The 27,500-nt window shown below is 28.6% G+C and overlaps 1 protein-coding gene across 2 annotated transcripts in view; it reads left to right on the forward strand.

The window, feature by feature from the left end:
• Positions 1–27,500, forward strand: part of LOC100213973 (uncharacterized) — a 104,953-nt gene that overhangs the window by 32,652 nt on the left and 44,801 nt on the right. For both annotated transcript variants that reach the window (XM_065800128.1, XM_065800129.1), the window contains exons 5-7: positions 7,219–7,269; positions 17,681–17,773; positions 20,388–20,467. In XM_065800128.1, coding sequence (XP_065656200.1) covers positions 7,219–7,269; positions 17,681–17,773; positions 20,388–20,467 — 224 coding nt within the window. The remainder of the gene's footprint in view (positions 1–7,218; positions 7,270–17,680; positions 17,774–20,387; positions 20,468–27,500) is intronic.

Raw genomic sequence — 27,500 nt, forward strand, 5'->3', positions numbered from 1 at the left:
CATAAATTTTTTGTGTAAACTAATTCAATACACCAATGATTTAATTTGACTTAAATATCTGACCAATGATTTAATGACTTAAATTAACTAGCCGATACAAAGTTTAGCATTCTACTGACATTTTTTTCATGAAATTCAAAAACATTGTTGATGTGTAATTTTTGGAACACAATTTTTAACAGTTTTCACATTTTATGTTTTTATTAATGGTCCTCTTTAAAATACACAAGCATTAAATTGACTAGAAAATAAAAAACAGCATAAAGGAATTGAAACACACCATAAGATTATTTTAACCATCAATTTATTATACCTTTAAACGCCAAATAATTCATAAATGGTTAGAACTCATGACTGAATTACAAAACTGAACAATACAGTTAGACGGCCTGTGGTCTATTTGTTTATATTGTAATGACTAAAAGTATGATTTAAGTTCTATGACTTAAGTTGACTCTACTAAATGTGATTAAAGTTCTAGGAGGCCACTAAATTTTCTTAAGCTGTAAAGCATTACGAAGTTGTAATTTTAAAATAGATTTTGTTTTCTGTGTTGTTTAACAACTTGCAAAAGAAGTTCTTCATTTTGTGCTCGTAGAAGTTGCTTGATGCCTCTCAAAGTGCAATCATTTGTTACCTTTAGTTGTATAAAAAGTCTCTAGCTGTTCAATTATCTTTAAAAAATGTCCAGTCTTGTGGATTCATCTAGAGCAATTTATGATTGATTATAGATAAAAAAAAAAAATTGACAAATTCCGTGTGCAAAATGTTGTTTTCCTAAATAAATATTTTTTTGATCTAGGGGTATAAAAAAGTTTTTTATTAAATAAAGGTAAAATAACAAATATACAAGTCTTCCCAAAAAATGTATGCAGTTTTTTGTCTTTTATGCGCACGCTTTAGTATTTTATTTTAGACAACTTAGTCACAGCTGTTTGCAAGTTTTTTTTACATTTGGCGTTGTTAAGTTTTAAAAACAAAGAATGCAAAACTAACAAATAGGAAATTAATATAAATTTAAATAGAAAAAATAAAAATAATTTAAATAATTTGTGTACTGTTTTTGTATAAAAAGATAATCACCTTATCCAAATAAGCTAAACGTGCGCATTCTTATCACAAAAATAAATGTATTTATATAACAAAAAAAGTTGTACAATAAGAGTATACACATGCATTACATTGGCATTTTCATATAGGGACTATATACTTGTTATATTAAAATTATACAAATATATTTTACAAACAGATAGTCATTTATATTTTAGCTTTTTTCTTTTAAAAAAAATAAAATAAAATATAGGAAATTTTTTTTAATATAGGAAAATCATATTTTTAATGTTGACTTGAAACTATTTTTTTTTAGTTTTGTCTTATCCAATTTTGTTGCTGAAAAAAACAACCACTGTAAAGAATTAGAAATAAAAACAGAACACAAATTATTTAAATAATTAATTTTTTGTTAGTTTTGCTTTTTTTGTTTTTGAAACTTTGTTTTTTCAGTAACGCATAATATAAAAAAACTTGCAAATGGTCGTGACCATGTTGTCTAAAATAAAATACTCAAGTGTGGTCAAACAAGATAAAAACCACAAGAATTTGCTGGGAAGGCTTGAGTATATGAATTTTAAATTTTCTGCATAGCTGTCCACTAAAGTTTTCTTGCATTCATATTGTCTTTGATGATGTACAGTTGTTAACAAACTAATAAACCACATCAGTTTATCACAGGTGCTGTAATTCTGATTATTCTGATGACTGTTGATACTTAAGTGAATTTGTTAAAAACAATTTCTTTTTCTTTGAAGGTAAAGGAGTAAATTCATTATCCTTTTGATCTTCTTTATCAGCACTATCAAGTAATTCACAGACTTCAAAGTCACTCAGTTTTTAATCTTTTGTTGTGCTTTTCCTAAAAATTTTGCTTAGTTTTTGAATTTTAAATTTTTGCTTCTTCGTGCTCAAAACATTTTAAAATTCCTAGTTCAATTCTATTGGTGGTGTTTTTCTTCTGAATTTCATAACATCTCTAATCCTCTTTCCATCATGAAATGTCATAAAGTTTATTATAAAATCTGATATTTTTTACTTTTCTATTTTCCATACTTGGTTTATTGATATAATATCCTTATTTTTTACAAACTTGTTTATGTAAGTTTATGAAATTTTATCATTGCAATGCAAATGGTTTTAACATTGCAATAAATGTGATGATTTTTTGTGATCAGTTATGCTCAAAAATATAATCAACATACAAATCTGCAACTTCCTTTTAAGCATTGATTTTATAAGAACAACTATTTAGCCAGAAATATAGTAAAAACTTAAACTATATAATACAGCGATCTCTAAGCAATATGTAATTTTTCAAAAAATTTGAACATTACATTTAAGGCATATGTTAAATAAATCTTATTACAGTTAATTCAAATATTAAGTAACATAACATGAAGTTATTTTATTAAAAATATTTATATTTTTAGTCAAAAAAAGTGTAAAAAATGCTATTTTTTTAAAATGACAACCTCTTGATATGATTTTTATCTTATATTTGTTTCATTATGCAAATAACACAATCAAAAAGTCATTGGAAATATAACACCCTCTAATACTTTATCTTTGTATTCGGATTTTAAGCAAATGTTGTTGATAAAAATTGGTTATTTAGTAGACAATAGATTTTTTTAATACAATAACAGGTGAATTTTTATCTTCATAAAAGATTTGCTGTGTGATTTAATAACAAATTTGATGTCATTAAACTAAATTAGGTTTCTGTTAAATATTTTGTAGAAATTAGGGTTAAAAAGATGATGAATGCGAACCTTCATGGCTCTACTCATGGGTTGTTGCTTGTGCCACTTGGTGTAGTTAAGGCAATTAAAATATTATATTATAAAATATTATAGCGTCTGTATGATATTTTGTTGACTGTGATATATTTCCGTTAAATGATCAGGTCTGTGAATTATGAAAAGACGAAAAAAATTAAAATGATAAATTTTGCGTATCATAAAATGCAAATGTTTGTTGCAAAAAAACCCAGGCCGAAGATTCTTTTTTTAAAAAAAATCTTCTTAAAATCGCTATCACTCATTCAAGTTTGAAAAATATTTGAAATAAAAATGCTTTTTAGGTGAAATGAACATCATAGTTTAATAATATGATCTGTTCTGATAGTTTATTGGCAATTTTTCTTAATTATATGCTCTTTCGGGGTCGGAATTCTAGTATTTTTTGTGAAAATTGATAGAAATATTGTATTTTGACAACTATATATAGTTATTAAATGTCAGAACTGATTAGAACTGTGGTAGTGGTGTAGTGGTTAAGTGCTTGCCTCATAAGCGAGAAGTTCCGAGTTCGATCCCAACCATGTCCCTGGTGGTGCTGCGCTCAACTTGTTTCTCTGCGCAGCGGTCTTGTTTGTCAAGGTTCGTGTTTTGGAGTTATAGAGTTGAGAGAGGGTTGTAAGCAAAAAAGTAGCCTTCTCGACTGTAGTGACCTTCTCGGCCGAATAATTAAAAAAACACAACAACTAGGATCTACAGTAAATTAAAGCATTTTTTCAAAAGATTTTAACTAAATTCATGTTAACGCCGATGAGCAAAAGTGGTCTAAAGACTCCAAAATGGTGTTCTTTAGATTCTCTATTAGGGGTAGTAAATAAGTTGTGAAAATTATATAAAAAAACAAAAGTTTCTTTATATATTAAAAAAACCAAAAGCAAAAAAAAATTATAACATCTAAAGCTCTCGTTTGGAGATAATATGCTGATAAATCATACTAATTTCAAATAAAAGAATTTGAATAATTTGTAAATTGCCTTAGCTACACCGAGCATTTAAGTAGTGTTTATGTAACTCTTCCTGTTATATCCTAATGAGGGTATAGCTTTAAAACTTAATTTAATGGTTCTTAAATTGGCTGGCTGGTTGTAAGGATTCCTGAACTTTGTGGTAGCTTTCAGAGAAGCTGATTCCACAACAGCTGAAAAATATCATAATATTAACAGTGATATGTTGCGCATAGAAAGTGTCCCTGATAGTGCTTTTGATGTGCATTGTTGAGGCAACAGGAACTCTTTGTTACTATTTTGATTATCAGGAATGATGCAGCTTATTACTCAATGCTTCATGCATTATGCTTAAGACTAGGGTTAGGACTATTGTAATTGTAATTGTAAAAATTAAATAAAATTACACATTACAAAACAATAATATTGTATTGTAATATTACAGAAACAATAAAAAAATTTTGTTTTGGTATTGTATTGCTGTGATGAAAAACAATTACAATAAGTATTGTATTGTTTTTTTTCTAACAATACAATAAAATTTGAGAACTATTGTATTGTATTGTTTTAATGAAATAAAATTACAATAACTATTGTATTGTTTTGATGAAAACAATTACAATAACTATTGTAGTGTATTACTTTACATTAAAGTAGAAAAGCTAACGTATTTTAACGTATTTATATTCATCTCTAACGAACTTACTATTATTTTTGCTATTTTTTATTTACGAATTTGCAATATATTGCAAATTTTATTTTTTACATATTTAGATTTCGCATCACCTATCTTGTTATGTATTTTTAAGCTCTAAATGGCCGCAAAATATTGCCTGTCTGATGATAGCCTTACTATTATGAAAAATAACATTCATAAATTATTTTATTCAGCCCTTTTATTTTTTCCTCTTGATTTTAATGCTGCAAAGGAACTTAAAATATATATGAAAATTAACTTTTGTAACACAAACAGTTAAACATAATAATTCTTTTTAAATAAAAATGTTAATGTCTTTTATTACAATAACAATATATTGTTATTGTATTACAAAGATGCATTACAATACAATATTTATTGTTATTGTAGTGGGTCATTACAATGCTTTTTTTTTTCAGATATTGTTATTGTTTTATAAAGATGAATTGCAATACAATATTTATTGTTATTGTATTACAGAATTACAATAGTTGTAAATCACAAGTATTGTTATTGTTTCTAAATTAAGTTAATACAATAACAATAATTATTGTTACTGTTATTGTTTTCATTACAATTACAATAGTCCTAACCTTAATTGAGACTATTAATTAAAACAAGCAAAAAGCAACCCGTAATACGGGTTATGGTCGGTCTGTTATATAATTAATTTATAATGGCTGTTTTCCACAATTCAAAGTTGCAAAACATTAACTAATACCCTTTTAGAAAAATGCCTTTAAATTGAAAAAATTAAACCATCTTATTAATGTTAAATTAACATAAAAAGTATGAGGAGGTAAAATAATTTACCTATTAGTTAACATTATTTGAATAATTTACAACTGGCATAGGTCATATCGCTATGTAAGGCAGAGCCATTTTCTTCGACATTACTAAGTTTAACACAATACGTTTTTAGTTACTGACACAAAATAATAACACTTCATATTGCTTTAAAGTGACAAAAAACTAAAGCTTAATTCTTGTTATATTTTTTATAAAATAAACTTTAATTAATTAATAAGATTGAATGATAATTAAATAATAATAAGTGAACGTTAATTATACAGGAGTTATTAATTTTTTGAAGAATTTTTTATTAATTTTTTAAAGACATTTTTCTTTAAAAAAAAAACTGTCTTTAAAATGTTAAATGCACACAACTAAATAAATTTATTAAAAATAACTAAGCAATTTAGTACAAATACGTTTGAAACAAAAAAAAATTTAATTTACAATCAAACATGTGTATAACAAATTGAAAAAAATATGTAAACTTTGATCTTTTATATTGCATTAATGCCTCATATGACAAACCTAAAATAAAAATTGTAAAAGGTAAGTAGACATAAAAGAAAACAAACAAACTGGAAAACAATTTACCTGCTTTTAGATAGCCTGTTGTCATACTTAAGTTGCTGTCATGATGCAGCTTGTCGGTGTTGTTTTCTGACGTTATTTCATGTTGGCTTTTAGTAAACTTTAGTTTATTTTAAAAGACATCACAATATTTTTAAAATATTTTAATTAAAAAGCAAAATAACAAATGCTTCAAGGAGTCAAACTATAAACATTAAAGATAAAAAATCAAATTGAGATATAAATAAATTGCATTTATATAGCTAAATATATTGTCTTGGCTTATAGTAAATTTTAAAAACAGTGTTTTCAATAAATTAAACTACCAATTAATTATTTTTAACAATAGAATGTAGCATCATTATATTATGATAATTGGGTAATGAATCAATTTAACTATATTTAAGTTTAATTGGTGAAAAACAAATAAAATTTAAACTGAAAAAGACCAAAACAAATCAAATATACAACATAATATATTATTAAAAAAAAATTACAAGTTAAAAAAAAAAATTACAAATTAAAAAAGAATAAAATAAGTCACCGAAGAAAAAGCAGCAACAAAAAAGTTATAAATATCTTCACTGATAGAAGACATTTACAACCTTTTGGTTGCTGTTTTTTCTTTGGTGTCTCCCAACACCAGGTATGGATGAGCCCTCCATATGAAGGAGGGCTCATCTATACCACCATTACTAAACCACTTATTGAATGACCTCTCCAAAAGAGACCCTGGGTATTGGCAGCAATACATTCTGTACTGCTCAAATGTTAACAACTCTAAAATTACAAATAGAAGAATATAATAAAAGTTATAAATATTTGCAGTTTTATTTAATCAAAGTATAAAGCATAACCTCACCATTTTTACAGGATGAAGAGGATGCTAAAAATAAAAATAAAAAGTAAATTAAAAAGGGTTAAATGTGTGAAAAATTTTATTTTAATAAAAATACGAGTAAAATGCGAACAGCTTAAAAGTGTGATATTTATATTAAATAATTCTTTCACCTATTGCACATATTTCTCCATACAAAATATATAAAATTTAAAACACAGCTCTACCTATAATTTTTTTACCTATTGTAGTAAATATTAAATAAATTTCTTTGGAATAGGGATAATTTAATTTCGTCATTTGTTTTTATAATTTTTTAGGAGGTATTTATTGTTGTGCCTACATTTAGAAATTAATTCAGATTTTTTATTTAATAAATTTTCCTGATTTAAATGAGTAATTATTTAAAATTTTTCTTGCAAACATAGCATACATTTATATATATATATAAGCAACACACAAATTATATAATAGTTAAATACTTTTACTTTAAATACTTTTTATAGATACAAAAATATTTTATAGATTTCTTTTGAGTCATTTGAAAGTATTAATAATGAGGACACACGATCTATTGTAAGTTTTTGTACTAAATTTTTTTAAATTAGATTTTTTTCATTTTTTTAAACATTTTTTATTTACAAGGAACAAAATTATTTTTCTGAACAAAAGCTATAATTTTTATAGTGTAAAAATTTATTAAAGCTTTTATATACTGTTTTTTTTTACAAGCAAGAGCAAGAGGAGTTTTTAGTCAATGTGAAGGCAACCTTACAAAAAAAAAAAAATGATATAAAATACTGAAAAGCTCAGTTTGATTGCAGCAGTCTTCCTAATAGTATTACCTCAAAAAAATATTTCAACTGTTTCATAATTTCTCTTTCATACTATCTTACCTACATAAAAAAATAACATAAGGGAAATCTGTCTCAAACACACAAGTGTGAAACTATCATTGTTAAAAAAAGTTGAAAAAAAAAGGATACAGGTTTAAACATTTTTTTGTACCTAAAAACATTGGATTTCTGTATTTTAAGTATGTACTTTCTTAAATTGGCAATTTCTACAGCGTCCAATAAAAATTTAACATTAGTAGATTAAAAAAAAAATACTTTAAAGTTTTGATTTTGGTAACTAATTTTATCTACCTGTTTTTTTATTTTTTATATCTGCCTATTTTTCTGTTTAATTATCTAAAATAATAATTCAAATAAAATATGTAAACAACAACAAACTATTGAAAAAAATCTTGTTGCTTTATTGATTAAAATGAAATTTAAAAACCTGTTGATCAAACCATGGATAAAATAGGAAAAGAAAACATGATGCCTAATGTAAATTACAAGTAATATATATATATATGTATATATATATATATATATATATATATATATATATATATATATATATATATATATATATATATATGTATATATATATATATTTATATATATTTATATATATATATATATGTATATAGACTCTTTTTACACCACACACACACACACACACACACACACACACACACACACACACACACACACACACACACACACACACACACATTAATGCAGGAGAATAGCATTAAAAATTACTGAAATTTTATACAAGTGGATAAAAGCATAATTATTTCACTAATCATTCAAAAAATTATGCTGATCACTTTGAGATCTTTGGTTGCAAAGCGTGGCATAACCATAAATAATGGTTATCATTAATTTGGATTTATTGAAACTTTATAAGTTTTAAACTGTTCAACTAATCACCGAAATCTTAGGGAATCATATAAATTGTATATTGTTTGCTTACCGAAAAATGACCCTGGGTGCAAAAATCATAATGTTAGTGGCTATTATATGAGTGACTGCTGCCATCTTGGATTATACATTTTTGCCTGGTGAAAATACAAGAAAAGCACATATTACATGATAATATATGACTCAAAAAACTTGTTATCAATTAATAGAGATTTTGTAAACAAATTATTATAATCACCCATCCTCCATTTACAACTGGGCTGTGTTTTAAAAGTTTGTTAAAATAAAATGTTGCTGCATTTTATTTATTGGTACTTCACAGCTCCAAAGAACATTTACAGTGTCTCTTGCTTCTAAAACAAATGCTCTAACAGCGCCAGAGATGCTTAAATGATAACAGTTACTTTCTTCTAGCTTTTAACCTTAGTGACTTAGGCTAGGTAAAGATCTCGATACTATCAACATTTGACTCCAAACATACACCAATACACTGTACATTTCACATGAAGCATTATTAAATCACGTGTGGAATGTTGCCAATCTGCCAGTTCTTTTGAGTAAAAAAATACTTCTAAACAGTATTTACATTTGTTAACATAGCCATTTGATCATACAATATAATAACAAAAGTTTCTTGCAGCAGCATTATTTTACCTGTTTTTAAATTATAAGCTGCAGAAAGTACCAAAAAAAACATCAGTTACATCATCAAAAAAGGACCAGGTAAACCATACAGTATTTTTATCTTTCAAAAAGCTTAGATTGTATCTCTACTAGTATATGCATGGAAAGCTGGTTATGCTTTTGATTTTAATGGTTTAAAACAATGTCAATATAAGTCAATATAATGGAAATGCTTGATAGTCCACATGCAATCCACAGCTGAAACTGATACAACGGGTATTGCTATAAAAAGAAAACATCTGTATCTAATATTTGTATTGCAATAATTTTGTAACCAACTTTTGCAGCATGGTATGCATGTAAAATGAGGCGAGTGTCTTTTTGTGAGAGCACGGTTTAAGATTTTCAAAGGCACAAGAGTTTGAGGATATTTTAAATCAGACAGCTCTAAAACGAACAGCTTAAAATAAGAGATTGATAGGGGATATGACTGACTTTCTTTCTCAAAAAGTTTCCAAAAGTTTCAAAAGGATATAACTGACTTTCATGCTCAAAAATTTCCAAAGTTTTCAAAAAATGTTTACCACTATTTGGCAATTAATGTATAATCTGGAAAATAAATCATTTTGATTTTAAGTTTATTTCAAGCGTTTGCTTTTATTAGATTGCAATAGCCAAGTTCTCAATATGGACAAGTTGTCCGTAAAGTCAAAACCATCTTGAACAAATTCTTTCTACTGATAACAAAATAACATAATAAAACCATTTTGAACAAATTCTTTCTACTGAGTTTGAAAAAACTATGGTACCAGTTTTGTCAAACTATCAAAGTATAGGTCTAAATGAGAAGTACACAGAGACCTGACAAAGATAAACAGAATAAGCTTGATTTTCTTAATTGAACTCCAATAATCAAACTGTTAATTATTCTTTCCTTTACGCAGTGAAAGTCAAAGGTTGAACACTGTCATCCAGCAAACTAAAATACAAGTTGTATGTCTGATAGTGTAAGAAACATGATGTGCAGAAACAGAAAACCTCCTGTACATATTGACAATATTTAGTATGGGATGCTAATAAAAGAACTTCAGTGTTGCCAGATGTTGCAGATGTATTTATAATACATTGTTTCCAGTTTAGGATGTCGAATGCTGGATCTTCTTGACTCAATGCATGGGTTTAGCTTGTGTCTCTGTTTTTATGACAAGGCAACTCATTCTTTTATCTCCTAATGAGGGTATGGCTCTAAAACTCAGTTTTAAGGTTCTGGTAGTCAGGTTTTACTGAACTCTGTGGTAGCTCTCAGAGAGGCTGATTCTATCAACAGCTGTAAAATATCAGAGTACTAACAGTGCCATGCTTCGCATGGATGTTGTCTCTGTTCGCACTTTTGGTGTGCATTGTTGCTTTGTTGCTTTGCATTGCATGTTGCTTTTATATTTACAAGAATTCACCCATTTGTCGGGAAACTAGGTTTAGCGCATAGGTAGGTTAAATCCACCGACTATTCTTTTATGTGCTTTTGTTTAGCACCACTTCACTCAATCGTTTTTCTATATCGCTCTCCTTCATCTTAAGGCTGCACTTTTTTTGATGTTATTTCTGATCAAATTGACTGAGCCCTCTCTCTTTATCCATCAGCCAATATCGTTGTTGTTGGTGACTTTAATGCTCATTACACTGAACGGCTTTGCGTCAGTGACTCTGCAGGCGTTAAGGCCCACAACTTTTGCCTTTCTCAATTTGTAACTCAAATAATCAACTTTTCAATTCGCTTTCCAGACAACTCGAATCATTTACCTTCTCTATTCGACTTATGTCTTGTTTCTGATCTTAGTCAGTGCTCAGTTTCTCCTCATTCACCCTTAGGTGCTTCTGATCACGGTTTGATCTCTCTAGAACTATTATCTCATTCTTCTTCATCATCAGAATCCTCCTATCATCGTACCTCTTACAACTACCTTAAAGCTGACTTCGACTTTCCGTGATTTTCTTCGTGATGGCCCTTGGGTAAAAATCTTTCGTCTTCCTGCTGACAAATGTGCTTCTTACATAACTTCTTGGATTCAGGCTGGCATGGAATCTTTTATTCCCTTTTGGCGGTTCCAAGTCAAGTTTTTCTCTTCTCCATGGTTTTCCTCACATTGTGGTGCTGCAATTTCCAATCGAAACCATTACTTCCATATCTATCAACAAAACAATTCTCCAGAAAACAGATGCCTGTTTACTATTGCTAGAAACCATTGTAAAAAGGTTTTGTCTAATGCCAAAGCCTGGTATTCTCAGGTCAGGTATTAACAGAAAGGCAAATCTGTTATTCCACCTCTCTTGTATGTTTCAGATTTTGTCACCTCACCTAAAGACAAAGCTGAATTATTTGCTAAGAACTTTTCATCAACATCTTCTCTTGATTCTACTAGTTATGTTCTGCCTCATATAGCTGACAAGCAAGTTGATCCATCGCTTGACATTCATATCACTTGAGCTTTTGTATCTATAGTGATTTCCTGCTTAAACTCTTCTACAGCTTGTGGTCCAGACAACACACCTGTTGTAGTTATGCAAAAGTGTTCTTTGGAGCTGTTGTCTATACTTTCAAAACTATTTAACAAGTGCTTATTGAAGTCTTGTTTTCCAGCATGCTGGAAAGTAGCAACTGTTATCCATATTTTTAAAAATTCTGGAGAGCAATCTAGCTCATCTGACTACTGTCCTATTAGTCTTCTTCCTATCATAAACAAGGTTTTTGAATCTTTAATTAATAAACACTTAATCTCTAATCTTGAATCTGATAACTTACTTTCTGATCATCAATATGGATTTCGATCTTCTTGTTCTACAGCTGATTTGCTAACAATAACCTATAGGTTTTATCATGCATTAGATAGTGGTGGGGAGATTAAGGCTATTACTGTTGACATTTCTAAAGCTTTTGATCGAATTTTGCATGCTGATCTTCTCCATAAGTTTTCTACTTACATTGTATCAGGTTACCTCTTTAAGATTATTGAATCCTTCCTTTCCAATCATAGTATAAAAGTTGTCCTTGATGGACAGCACTCTTCTTCATATCTTGTAACTTCAGGGGTTCCTCATGGTTCTATATTTGGCTCTATACTCTTTTTAATTTATATTAATGATCTTCCGGATATTTTCATATCTAAGGTCGCATCGTTCGCTGATGATACATTTATTCTTGTCTTGATAAGAAGCCAACACTCTCTGATTGCTTGGAGGGGGGCATTTTTAAATTCATTTTTGTGTTACTTGTCATTCAATCAAGTCTCATCCTTTTTCTGTGACTGTTCCTAAATGCTCCAAAAGCTCTTACTTGTCTAGTTTTTTTCCTCGAACATCAGTTCTTTGGAATTCGCTTCCTTCATCTTGTTTTCCTGATTCATATAATTTGCAATCTTTTAAGTTAGACAACTTAAAAGATTTTACTCTGTCGATTGTTATCTTGCTCTACAATCTTTATCTTTTCTCTTCCAGTAACTTCCAACTCTAATAGTGGTTGCTTGCAGCCTTGTTGGAAGCAAAGATGTTAAAAAAAAAAAAAAATTTGAGCTTGAAAAGAATCTCACTTCTGCTACAACATGGCGCTCACTGTGGATGGTGAATTTTAACTCAGATAAAACCCCATTTTTCTAGCCAATTGTTATCGCAATAATTTAGATCTTCCTATATTTATGAACGGTAAAGTACTTGACAAGTCATCTACCCTTCATCTTCTAAGATTAATTCTTACTTCCGACCTCTTTTGCAAGCCATATATCAAGTCCATTGTAAAGTTAGCATCTGCTAAAGTTGCATCTCATTATCGTGCTCAACACTTTCTTACTCTGGATTCAATTTTTTATCTCTATAAATCTCAAATCCATCCTAGTATGGAATACTGTTGCCATATCTGGGGCGGATCTTCCAATGATTCCCTTTTTCTTTTAGACAGGGTGCAAAACCACATTATAAACATAGTTGAACCTGCTTTTGCAGCCAACCTCCAACCATTATCACATCGTCATAATGTTGCTTCTCTTTTCTACAAATACTATAAAGGGTACTGCTCTATAGAGCTAGCTCTTGTGCCATCTACTAAAATTCATTCTCATGTTACTCGTCATTCAATTAAGTCTCATCCTTTTTCTGTGACTAAGTGCTCCAAAAATGTCAAGTTTTGTCAATTTATTTGTCAAGTTTTTTTCCTCAAACATCAGTTCTTTGGAATTCCCTTCCTTCATCTTTCTTTCCTAATTCATATAATTTGCAATCTTTTAAGTCGTCTGTCAATTATTTTCTTACTCTATAAACTTCTTTTCTCTTCCAGTAACTTCCAACACTAAAACTCTAACAGTGGTTGCTTGCAGCCTTGTTGGAAGCGAATATGTTGAAAAATTTATATTTGTCTATTGGGGAGAATATGCACCCATGGTCCTAAAAATCTATCAAGCCAATTTACTGAATATATGTTTTCGTTTCGATCTCTAAAGTAACAGTAGATAATACAAATTTTAAACCTTATTATAATTCAATAATCATTTTTTTACCAGAATATTTTAAGTAGATTTAAAATTATAAAAACTAAGAACGCTCAATTGGGATCATGGGTGCATACCAGTATGCTCCCTTGATCCTACCTATGTGCACCCTTGATTCTATGTGTGTATACTTGATCTATGTGTGTATACTTGATAAATTTATACTATAAATGTGTAAGAATTATTTTTAAGTCATCAAAACTATGTCTATAATAAATACCAATAAAGTTATTATTAATTTTACTACAAATTTATCTTTCTTAAAAGAAGAAAAAATTAACAAAAAAAATGTTATTTTTTACTGAGACTCAACGTTTTTTTTTTCATTACTTTCAAGATCAAGTTTTCTTTTCCTTGTCATGAAGATCCTATTTTGCGTTTCATGTTTTTCTTTTTTGACTGAGACTTTTTTCATTTTGTGAAGCCTATTTAGTTCATTTTGAACAGGAGTGTCTGTGAGTATTCGGGTATGCTGATACTTATGTCCTTCAATGGACTTCCTTGATCCAGCTTTTGGAAATGGCCTAATTTTTTCTAGACTTGCTTCATGAGAGATATTAATAGAAACACTGGATTGTTGACTTCCAGGGTCAGATATAAGCTGAATACACTACAAGCTGAACCTGATGACAGACTTGACATCAATGATTGATTTAAAGCTGGGGCATGAACAATAGTAGAAACTGGATCAACAACACCTGGAAATGGGTTAGCAGTAATAGGTTCTGGACAGTCTGTTACATATGAAGCCAAAAACTCATTATCAGAAAATATGTTAGGATTAAAGGGTTCAATTCCTGCCACAGCAAATCCTGCAGAAATGTTAGACAAAGTAAAAGCTTGTGCATAAGCTTTCCTTACAACTGCAGCTATATCATATATGGTCATTGGTCTTGGATTAGATACAACCCAATCATCACAGGCTGCATTGTAATAATGTTTCAGTGGCCCATAAACTGACTGATCTAATGCTAAATCTAAACACACAATTGAAACACGGCTCTCATGGTTGTCAAGAAGTAAAAGCACTGGATTAGCTGGTGAACATTTCGCATTTTGAATAAAAAGTTTAATCCACTCTAAAAACGTTGTAACATTCATCCAACCAGATCGGTTTGCAACCCCAACACATCCAGGTGGGTCACCATTTATCATACTTCATTTGAAATGAACTCTTGGAAAAATAAAAAATGGAGGGATTGAGTTTCCTATTGCATTAACTGTACAACAAACTGTTACCAATGTTAATGATGAAAAAGGAGATAAACAATGGAAGTCATCCTTCCAACTTGTTTATCTCCTTTTTCAGCAATTACTTTAACTGGTTTTTGAACAGTTGTGAGACCTGTCTCATCAACATTATATATGTTTTGTGGCTGAAACTTGTGTCGCAGACGAACATCTTTTAGATTGGTGAAAAATTCTCCGACTGAATGACGATTAAAAGCAGTTGCTCGTACCATACTAGTAGCTTCTGGATTTCATAAAGATAACTCATTTCTATGTAACATAAAACCACTGTTTCCCAGCAATTTGTAAACTTTTCCATGGTTTAGGAATGCGCTAAAAAAGAGTCATTGCAAATTCATAGGCAAGTTTTTGTGTTGTTTTGGTTGACAATCCATAGTGAAGTTTTGAAGCCCTTAAAAGATAGTCTAATAAAGATATTTCTTCTTCGTTGGTAAAGATTTGCATGGTAATGAAGTTAGGTTTGCAGACTGTGTGTGGATTTATTTGACATTTCCTTACATATCTCTTAAGTGTCATTAAATTGATTCCCCTCTCTTTAGATACACGATAAACTGTACCACCGTTAAGAACTGCATTAACACCTGCTCACATTTCATTTTCATTAACTTTACCTCTAGGTGGTCTATCGGTTTTTCTTTTTTTATGATATACATATTTAACTGTAAAAAGATGAAACATTTATATATAGCTTTGCTATAATCCTAATTTTTGAATGAACATTTATAAAGATTTTTACTTATTATCTTCTTTATTAACAAACACACACATATATACATGCACTCTCAATGTTCTTAAAGAACATTGAGAGTGCTCAATGTTCTTTAAGAACATCGAGCACTCTCAATGTTCTTGTAGAAATCTATTTGTAGAATACACTGACATAATTTATATATATATATATATATATATATATATATATATATATATATATATATATATATATATATATATATATATATATATATATATATATATATATATATATATATACATACATACATACATATATATACAGATATATTTATTTATATATATATATATATTTTTTGTAATTTCCCAAGACCAAGAAGGCCACTACAGATGAGGAGGCTACTTGTGGTTATAACCCTCTCCCAACTCTATAACTCCGAAACACAAACCTTGACCAACAAGGTCGCTGCGCGGAGAAACAAGTTGAGTGCGGTACTACCAGGGGTGTGGTGGGAATCAAACTCGGAACCTCTTGCTTATGAAGCGAGCGCTCTACCACTAAACCACTACCGCACATATATATATATATATATATATATATATATATATATATATATATATATATATATATATATATATATATATATATATATATATATATATATGAATACAATTATATTATATAAAAGCATTTGGAGGACAAAGAAAAACACAAAATAGTATAAAATTTTCATTTTGAGGCTATATTTTGAAGAAAAAAAAATATTTAAAAACAGTATGACATATTGTACATGTTACATTATTGGTTAAACATTTTGTGTGTGTGTATGTATGCACTTTTGATCATAGGATTAAAGGTGCATAAACGCATTAGGATCAAGGGTGATAACCCGCTCGATTTTTACAAAAATTATATTTTTGTCATATTAGATGCTTCTATAGCTTACCAAAAGCAGCCATACAAAAGATGAATAGTTTAGTTACAAAATGACATAAGCAAATTTATTTAACTCAAGAAAAATATTAAAGATGCGAGGTTCCTTGTAAAAGTAAAAAAATTACTTTTTGTTGTCAAAATCAAACTCGTTAGAAATAAATTTAATAGCGGTCTATTCTCTAACCAAAACACAATTAATTTTGAAGATTCGATATTTATAACACACTGGTTATCAGCCCTCTTTAATAAGTTATGTAAGTATGGAGATAATGCTATAGGATCAAAGGTGCTTACGGATCAAGTGTGCAAGTTCTTCCCTACACACACACACACACACACACACACACACACACACACACACACACACACACACACACATATATATATATATATATATAAATTATGTCAGTGTATTCTACAAATAGAGTGCTCAATGTTCTTAAAGAACATAGCAATAATAAATTAGTAAAAGCACTTATCTAACTTTTTTCAACATCATGTTTCTCCATCAGTAGGATCATCAGGAAGCATATATATATATATATATATATATATATGGTTTACTGTATAATCTGCGCAACCTTTGCTAAATACACACTATCATAATCACAACGTTATTGACAGGCTTGTGAAGTGAAGAAGTGTTGAACCAATGTCTTCATTAAAAATAAGTAATCATTAGAAATTTCTATTAAAATTATCTCAAACATTTTAAGTCACTAGGTATGCTACTTAGCCTCTTGTAGAATATTACAAAGTAATGATCACTCGCATACTTAAATATCCAGGTCCACTGTTCTTACAATGTGGACACAAAATGTGTTTAAGATGTCTAAAACATATAGCAATACATTAATATGTATTTTAAACGTCTTAAACACATCTTGTGCTAATGGGACTCTATAGATATCTTTTTGGAAATATACAACTGAGATTATGGTGTTTTATGGTGCTAATTTATGTTATATATTATCTTATGGAGTTAATTTATGTCATATATTATTTTTATTTGTTATGTAAAAACACATTGTGTTGGTCTTAAATATTTTTTGTGTGTGTATTTCTTTCATTTAAAACACATTTTTAAATATTACTGTATAAGTAATTTCATTTGATATCAAAATTTTTGTGTTATAATTTTTCATATGCTAATGTAAACATTTAATTCCAAGTAAGTCATTTTTTTTCTGCAGTCATTCTGGGAGCTATTGAAAAAAGTTACTCACAAGGATGTTCTTACTCAACTTCAACAGCTGGTTGTGAAAACTGATGTTGGTCTATGTCGAGTAATATTATTTTATTTTTTATGTGTGTACCTTAAGGTTGCCATGCAACAGCAATACTAGTAGTTACTAACTCACTTAATAGTTCTTGATAATATGTGATTCACTTTGCGATATTGTGATATGTTTATTCAAGTTGAAAAATAACTTTATAACTTGAATATAAAACTTAACAAATTTTTTATTAAGTTATTGTAATTGTTATTTTTATTATTATTAATAAAGTCAAAAAGGATATGAAGAGAAACAAAACTTCTTAAAAAAAAGTTTTTCGTTTCAATTTTTCGTTTTCAAAATTGAAGCATAAGATTTAACAAAATTGTTTTTTTTAACTATCAGATTAAAAATAGCAATTCCATAATTTATTTAATAATTTTTGGATTTTGCAACAAAGGGCTGTTCATAAATTATGTCACGCTTTTTGTAAAGCTTTTTGACCATCTCCCTTCCCCTTATCACAAAATACTTGACATTTTTAGGCACTTAACTAGATGAAGATTTGTAATTATAAAAAAAAAAGTTATAAGCTACCAAAGTCTTCATTTGAAAATGCCTAAAAAAAAAGGCTACTAAAAGCTTTGGATGAAAATGAAGGTTGAAAGTTATAAAAAATCAATTTTTTTGCATTCATTTAAGCATAAAATTTAGACAAGTCATATGCCTACCATATACACCCTTTGGAATTAGAGTCAGCATTTGGCAATGTTGACCTAACTGCCAACCTAAAAGTGTTTGAGGTCAACAAAAATTGTCGATCTCAGTTCTATGTTTTATGGTAACCCCTTTGTGTTAAATTTTTTTGCTGATCTGATGCTGACCTCTAACAGTTTAAGGTCGGCAATTTATTGCCAACCTCATTTTTTCTTAATTCCAAGGGTTGCATATATATATATATATATATTTTGATCTCAACTAGCTAATATATAATGAGATAACCATGGGAAAGTATGTTCAAATTCTAATTCCTAAGTTTGATAATATGTTTTAAAAGCATATTATAAAAATACAAGGATGTTTATACAAAAACAGTGTTCGCTTTGAAAGAAAATACTTATGTTGACAAACAATGAGCATGTGAAGACATAGAAGCAGAGCTTATCAGGTTTAAAAAAAAATCAACAAAAACTTTAACAGAAGTTGGATTGCAGCTGCATAAATGGCATGGCAATATAAACAAATTGGAAAGCAACACAGATGCAAAATCAACAAAAATATTTGAGCTTCCTTGGAACAAGAAAACAGATCAACTATCCTTTGAATTTGCTACTTGCAACAATAACAGAAATAAAAAAGTAATGATAAAAAAGAAGTCTTCTATTAACTTAATAGTTTTCAAAGGGACAAGGTTGGACAGACATTTTATTAGAAAATAAACTTTTTTCTGTAAGTTGTAACTTTAAATCTTTAAAATTTAAAAATTCGCTATCTTTAAACGCAATTATTCATAATTTTAAAGCGAGTTACAAGTAAACAAGTTGTTGTTTTTTGGGCATTTTTTAGCAGAAAGTTTTACAATGTCAGAAGGGTACTGTTGCCCAAATTATTTTCCTATAATAGCCTTTGGATACAAAAAACTGTTCTTTAAACTGGAGAGACAAATGTTATTGTATGAAGAGTGCAGTAAACAAGTTATAAAATTTTAATTTTTTAAACTAAACAATGAATTTCACAATTTTTTTTTATAATAGAAAATGATGAACCACTACCTGGTTAACTAACATTAAAACAAAAAAAAATGACCATCAAAATATTAAATTATTTTTTAATGTGAAGCTTTAAATATCATGGCAGACATGGACAAAATATTTTGTTCTATCTTTACATGGAATTCCTGACTAAACAATGGTTCCTAAACATAGTTATTTGTTAGTAGACATTATTTGAAAATGAAAATTACTTAGTTTTTAAAAAAAGCTGTTTTTGCAAACCTTAAGGTAAGATTATAAAAGATCATAAATTTTAAGTATTATTACATAGAATATATTGTTTTTAATTAATTAATTTTAAATTAATGCCTCATCTATATATGGGACATAACTTGAAAAAAGTTGTTTACTAAAATTAGAAGAATTTAAAAAAAAAGAAATTTTATTTGCAAATAGAATATAAAAATTATAGAATGATTTTTTCGAAATCAATTCTTTGAAGCAGATTCAGAAAAATATTTAAATCAAAATGAAGTAGAAACTGTTAGTTGTCATTTTCTGTGTTTTCTGATGTTACTTTCAAAGCTTACTAAGAAAAAATTTAGTTTTAATTTACACTAGATACAAGAAAATTACAAATGTATTTAAACTTAATAGAAAATGTATATAAATTTAATTTATATAAATTTATGTTTCTAATTTAATATATATAAATTGATGTTTTTAATTTAGTTTAAATAAATATAGCTACTTAAAATTTTTGTTTTAATTTAAAAAAATAGTGTTTTAATGCAGCAATATTCAACATTTTTTTTGATAAAAAGTTACTAAAGCACAGTTTCCCTTATTTTTTTGTCAACATGTTATCATGTCCTGTTAAGTTTAAATTAATTTTACTATTTATTTTAAACAAATGTGTTTACAACAAGTCAGAAGAAACTGTTTTAAGTATTTGGATTTTTAATTTTTAGGCTTGGTTACGTCTTGCCCTCAACGATGGCATTATAACAAGCTACTTGAATGCAATTATTGCAGAAAATAAATTTTTAAGGTTTTCTTTTTGAATTTTTTTGACTATAAATTTATTTATTTTTAAAGTTAGTATTTTGTTTGTTTTTTTTTAGACTTTAAAAGTGCATTTTTTTAATAATTTTTATTTTTAAAAGATAGAAATTATATATTAAGATATTTTACAAATAAGTTTATGTAAAGTTAATATTATAAATTGTAAAGTAAAAATTATATTACCTTTGTCAAGTTTGTTTTTTATAAATTCTTGTATTCTACTACATATATATATATATATATATATATATATATATATATATATATATATATATATATATATATATATATATATATATATATATATATATATATATATATATATATATATATATATATATATATATATATATATATATATATATTTGTGCAAACCCTTCCCAAAAAGAAGAATTATTATTAAAATATGATTTTGATAATAATTCAACCTTAAATTTTTGTTAAGGTTGTATATAGCTGTGTAATAGCAAAAAATCCACCTTTTTTTTTTTTTTTTAAACATCTTCGCTTCCAACAAGGCTGCAAGCAGCCACTAATTAAAGTTGGAAGTTACTGAAAGAGAAAAGATAAAGATTGTAGAGCAAGATAATGATTGACAGACGACTTAAAAGATTGCAAATTATATGAATCAGGAAAGCAAGATGAAGGAATCGAATTCCAAAGAACTAATGTTCGAGGAAAAAAACTAGACAAATAAGCGTTTTTGGAGCACTTAGGAACAGTCACAGAAAAAGGATGAGACTTAATTGAATGACGAGTAACATGAGAATGAATTTTAGTAGATGGCACAAGAGAGCTCTTTAGAGCAGTGCCCATTATAGTATTTGTAGAAAAGAGAAAGAGAAGCAACATTACGACGATGTGATAATGGTTGGAGGTTGGCTGCAAGAGCAGCTCCAACTATGTTTACAATGCATTTTTGCACCTTGTCTAAAAGGGAAAGGGCATCATTAGAAGATATGGCCCCAGATATGGCAACAGTATTCCATACGAGGCCAGATTTGAGATTTATAGAGATAGAGAATAGAATCCAAAGTAAGAAAGTGACGAGCTCGATAAAGAGATGCAACCTTAGCAGATGCTAACTTTGCAACTGATTTGATATATGGTTTCCAAGAAAGATTGGAAGTATGAGTTAATCCTAGAAGATGAAGAGTAGGTGACACATCGAGTACATCACCGTTCATAAATATAGGAAGATCTAAACTATTGCGATAACGATTGGCTGAAAAAAATTGAGTTTTATCTGAATTAAAGTTCACCAGCCACTGTGAGCCCCATGCTGTAGCAGAAGTGAGATCCTTTTCAAGCTCAAATGCCCCCTCCAAGCAATCAGAGGGTGTTGGTTTCTTATCACGACAAGAATAAATGGTAGTATCATCAGCGAACAATGCCACCTTAGATGTGAGAATATCTGGAAGATCGTTAATGTAAATTAAAAAGAGTATAGGGCCAAGGATAGAACCTTGAGGAACCCCTGAAGTTACAGAATAAGAAGAAGAGTGTTGTCCATCTAGGACAACTTTTATCCTACGATTGGGAAGGAAGGATTCAATGATCTTAAAGGTGTTGCCGGATACACCATAAGAAGAAAGCTTATAGAGAAGACCAGCATGCCAAACTTTATCAAAAGCTTTTGAAATGTCAAGAGCGATGGCCTTAACCTCTCCACCTTCATCTAATGCACGATAAAACCTGTCATTTATTACTGTTAGCAAATCAGCTGTAGAACTAGAAGATCGAAATCCATATTGATGGTCAGAAAGTAAGTTATTAGATTCAAGATGAGAAATTAAGTGTTTGTTAATTAAAGATTCAAAAACCTTGCTTAAGATAGGAAGAAGACTTATGGGACGGTAGTTAGACGAATCAGATTGCTCTCCAGAATTTTTGAAGATAGGGATAACAGATGCCGCTTTCCAGCAGGCTGGAAAACAAGACTCGGATAAGCACTTGTTGAATAGTTTTGAGAGTATAGACAATAGCTCCGGAGAACGCTTCTGCAAGACAATAACAGGTATGTTGTTCGGGCCACAAGCTGTAGAAGAGTCTAAGCAGGAAATCACTTTAGATACAGAAGCTAGAGTGATATGAATGTCAAGCAATGGATCAACCTGTTTGCTGGCAATATCAGGTAGAACGCAACTAGTGGAATCAAGAGATGATTTTGATGAAAAGTTTTTAGCAAACAATTCGGCTTTGTCTTTAGGTGAGGTGACAAAGTCTGAACCATACAAGAGAGGTGGAATTAAAGATTTGCCCTTGTTATTGATATTATTAAAGATTCTCCAGAGGTCACGAGAGCCTAATTTTTGAGATAAGATACGAGATTTCATGACCTGAGGATAGCGGGTTTTGGCGTTAGATAAAACCTTTTTACAATTGTTTCTAGCAGTAATAAACAGACGTCTGTTTTCTGGAGAATTGTTTTGCTGATAAATATGTAAGTAACGGTTTCGATTGGCAATCGCAGCAGCACGGTGTGAGGAAAACCATGGAGGAGAGTGAGGCTTGGAATCGTTGAGAGGGAACAAAAGATTCCATGCTAGCCTGAATCCACGAAGTTATGTAAGAAGCACATTTGTCAACAGGAAGACAAAAGATACGCAAGGGCCATCACGAAGAAAATCACGGAAAGAGTCCCAGTCAGCTTTACTGTAGTTGTAAGAGGTTCGATAATAGGGGAATTCAGGTGATGAAGAAGAATGAGATATTAGTTTTAGAGAGATCAAACTGTGATCAGAAGCACCTAAAGGTGAATGTGGAGAAACTGAGCACTGACTAGGATCAGAAACAAGACATAAGTCGAGTAGAGAAGGTAGTTGATTCGGGTTGTCAGGAAAGCGAGTTGGAAAGTTGACCATTTGAGTTAAGGATTGAGAAAGGCAAAAGTTGTGGGCTTTAATGCCTGCAGAGTCACTTACACTAGAGCCAAGCCATTCAGAGTGGTGAGCATTAAAGTCACCGACAACAACTATATTAGCTGATGGATAAAGAGAGAGGTCTTGGTCAATATGATCAGAAATAATGTCAAAAAGAGTGCAGTCTTGAGATGAAGGAGAGCGATATAGAACAAAGAGAAAGGCAATAGAGTGAAGTGGTGCTAAACGAAAGCACATGAAAGAATAGTCTGTAGATTCAAACCTAGTTTCATGGCAAATGGGTGAATTCTTACGAATGTAAATGCCGAGGCCAAGCATGTGACTATTGGAGTCTTTACGAATTAGAGGAAGATAACCATCAACACTAAGATCACAAGATGAGACAGTCGAACTCAAATTAGTCTCACAAAGAGCAAGTAGGTCTGGTGAACTTTGCAAGAGATAAGACTCAACAGAAGAAAAGTTACTTCGAAGACCACCAATATTAGTGAATGATAGGTTTAGAGAACTTGGTGATGATGATGGTTTTTGTGTTTTATAGTTTTTGGTACTTTATTCATTTTTAAATTTGATGAAGAACTTGACTCAAAGTATAGATAGTACTCAGAACACCGTTTAATAGCCCAAGCAATTGCCTCATTACTACTAATAAACCTTAAGCCGTAACAAAGGGCTCCAAATGTGGCCTCCGCAATGCACATCAAAAGTACAAACAGGGACACCACCCATGCGCAACATGGCACTGTTAATACTTTGATATTTTTTAGCTGTTGATGGAATCAGCCTCTCTGAGAGCTACCACATAGTTCGGAATCCTGACTACCAGCCGGCCTCAGAACCATAAAACTGAGTTTTAGAGCTGTACCCTCATTAGGAGATAATAGAATGAGTTGCCTAGTCATAAAAACAGAGACACAAGCAAAATCCATGCATTGAGTCAAGAAGATCCAGCATTCAACATCCTAAACTGGAAACAATGTATTAAAAATACATCTGCGCCAGCCTAATAGATGAAGAAGGGGTGCGAGGCTGGTCAACAGATAGAATCTGTTTACCCCTTAAGTCTTTGCCTAGGCGGCCTTCTACAAGACAGTAGCTGGATGCATTTAACATCTGCCCAAGATGAGTATTTTTATCGAGACACCATCTCTAGCCTTTACTCAACCAAGAGCCCCAAGGCAGGGGGTGTTTTAAATCGGAGTTGGCATCTCCTAGCCTTTGCCTAAAAAGGCGTATCCTACAAGGCAGCAGGACATGAAGCAGATTGTACTGGGTTACATGTTACCAGTAGCAGGATAACCTGATCTGACTGAGGTAAGATTACCAGAAAGATCATTAATATAAATGAGGGACAACACAAGATCAATGATTAAACTTTGTGTTACGTCAGAAATTAAGGAGTGTGTTGTCCATCACGAACAACTTTAATACTTTGGCTAGAAAGTTAAAGCATCGCTTTTGCTATGCTAAAGTAATGGGTTTTTTTTCTTGGCAAATATTGTTTTTTTTTTTGTTGAAAAATAATGCCTTTATTTGGCAAAATCTCCATCCATGTATCCTTATTGCATGGATTGGCATGATAGTACCACTATTCAAATTATTATTCTAGAATAGCCCCTGTATATATATTTGTATATATATATATATATATATATATATATATATAATATATATATATATATATATATATATATATATATATATATATATATATATATATATATATATATATATATATATATATATATATATATATATATAACTATATATATATATATATATATATATATATATATATATATATATATATATATATATATATATATATATATATATATATATATATATATATTATATATTTAAATTTTTATTATAATTAAATTTTTATTTTAGATTTTAGTAAACAAAAAGTTACGTTTTTTAACTAAAAAGGAAAAATAGGGAATTTAACAAGATTTTTTAATTATAATTTTTTTTATCTATGTTTTTTTATAAAATGAATATTATTTTTGAAATTTGTATATGATTTTGCTTCGTTTGAGACCCAACATGACATATTTTTGAAAAACTTTTTTTTTAATAATATTAGGGACCTATATAATGTTCGAGGGTCAGTCAGTAGCAACCCCTTAAAATATTTTTTATTCAAAAATTTCTTAAATCTAGCATTTTTTAAATTATATACAACATATTCAGGGGGTGCCAGCAGTCATTTTTAGAAAAAGTTGTTTTTAAAACCACCTTAATATATATATATATATATATATATATATATATATATATATATATATATATATATATATATATATTCAAATATATATATATATATATATATATATATATATATATATATATATATATGTATTTGTATATATATATATATATATTTGTATATATATATATATGTTTGTATATATATATATATGTTTGTATATATATATATATATTTGCATATATATATGTTTTTATATATATATATATATATGTATATATATATATATATATATATATATATATATATATATATATATATATATATATGTATATGAAGATATATATATATATATATATATATATATATATATATATATATATATATATATATATATATATATATATATATATATATATATATATATATATATATATATATGAAGATATATATATATATATATATATATATATATATATATATATATATATATATATATATATATATATATATATATATATATATATATATATATATATATATATATATATATATATATATGAAGACCTCAGTGGAAAAACCGGCGTTGTCACATTTAAAAAGTATTGAGAAAGTATTTGTTGATCATTAATAAATGTCTTTATTTAAAGCAAAGAAAAAAAAATTTTTGTATAAAAAATTACAAAATGTTTTGTTTTTGAATAAATTTTAAATAAAATAATTATTATGAAAATTTTTTAAATTGCTTAGTTTCATTTGCTTTAAATAAAGACTTTTATTAATGATCAATAAATACTTTCTCAATACTTTTTAAATGTGACAATGCCGGTTTTTCCACTGAGGTCTTCATATATATATATATATATATATATATATATATATATATATATATATATATATAATATATATATATATATATATATATATATATATATATATATATATATATATATATATATATATATATATATATATATATATATATATATATATATATATATATATATATATATGGCCAATTCCATAGTTCAGTGACGCTTCATGCGGAGAGATTTTTTTTTTTTAAAAATTTTTCTATAACTCAAAAATAATTTTTTATTACTCTAAATCAATCTTGAATTAAAATTTTATAATATAAACTAAACACAATTGTATTAATATAACATTGCTACATAGCAAAAATTAAAATATGAGTTCAGTGACTCAACGCGGAAAAAAGTGTTTTTTTATCAGCATACTTTTAAATGGAGTTTTCGCTGAAATTTCAATTCTTGCTTGACTTATTAGATTTTTTTTTTGTAATTTATTCATTTGGCAATAAGGTAGTCATAAAAAAAGCCACAAACAATAAAGTTTTCATATCGTTTTATTTTACAGAAAAAAAACTATCAGTTCAGTAACGCAACGTTCAGTGACGAAACAAAAAGACAAATCACAAAAATTAAAATCATTTTATAAAGTTTTGTTATTTTGTAATAAATTTTAATTATACTCAGGTGAAAATAGCATCGGAACAACGTTATCATTCTGAACATAAAAATAATGTGATTTTGATATACCTTTCTTTTTTCTTGAATAACTTAATATTGAACTGAATCCAAGTTCATTTTTTTGTTGTCTTGTATCGTTTTCTGACATGTGAATTACAGATATTTGCAAATCTTGTAATGCTAACGCAAAATCTGCTGCTAACCTGATTTCGTATTGACTAGTTTTAACTCTCAGGGCTGCGATTCGCTTAACAGTAGCTCCTATTCCGTCAACCACTCCTTTCCCGTGCATTGCTGCAAAGAAATGCCAGAAGAATTTTTTATGAAAACGTTTTTCAAACACAACCATTGCAGCCATAATGCTTTTGTTTTTGAACTGAGAAGTGGCATTATCGCTGAACATGTGTACTTCTTTGACTTGATCAGGAATAAAAT

Source organism: Hydra vulgaris, chromosome 06, assembly GCF_038396675.1.
Source record: "Hydra vulgaris chromosome 06, alternate assembly HydraT2T_AEP".
Classification (NCBI taxonomy): Eukaryota; Metazoa; Cnidaria; class Hydrozoa; order Anthoathecata; family Hydridae; genus Hydra; species Hydra vulgaris.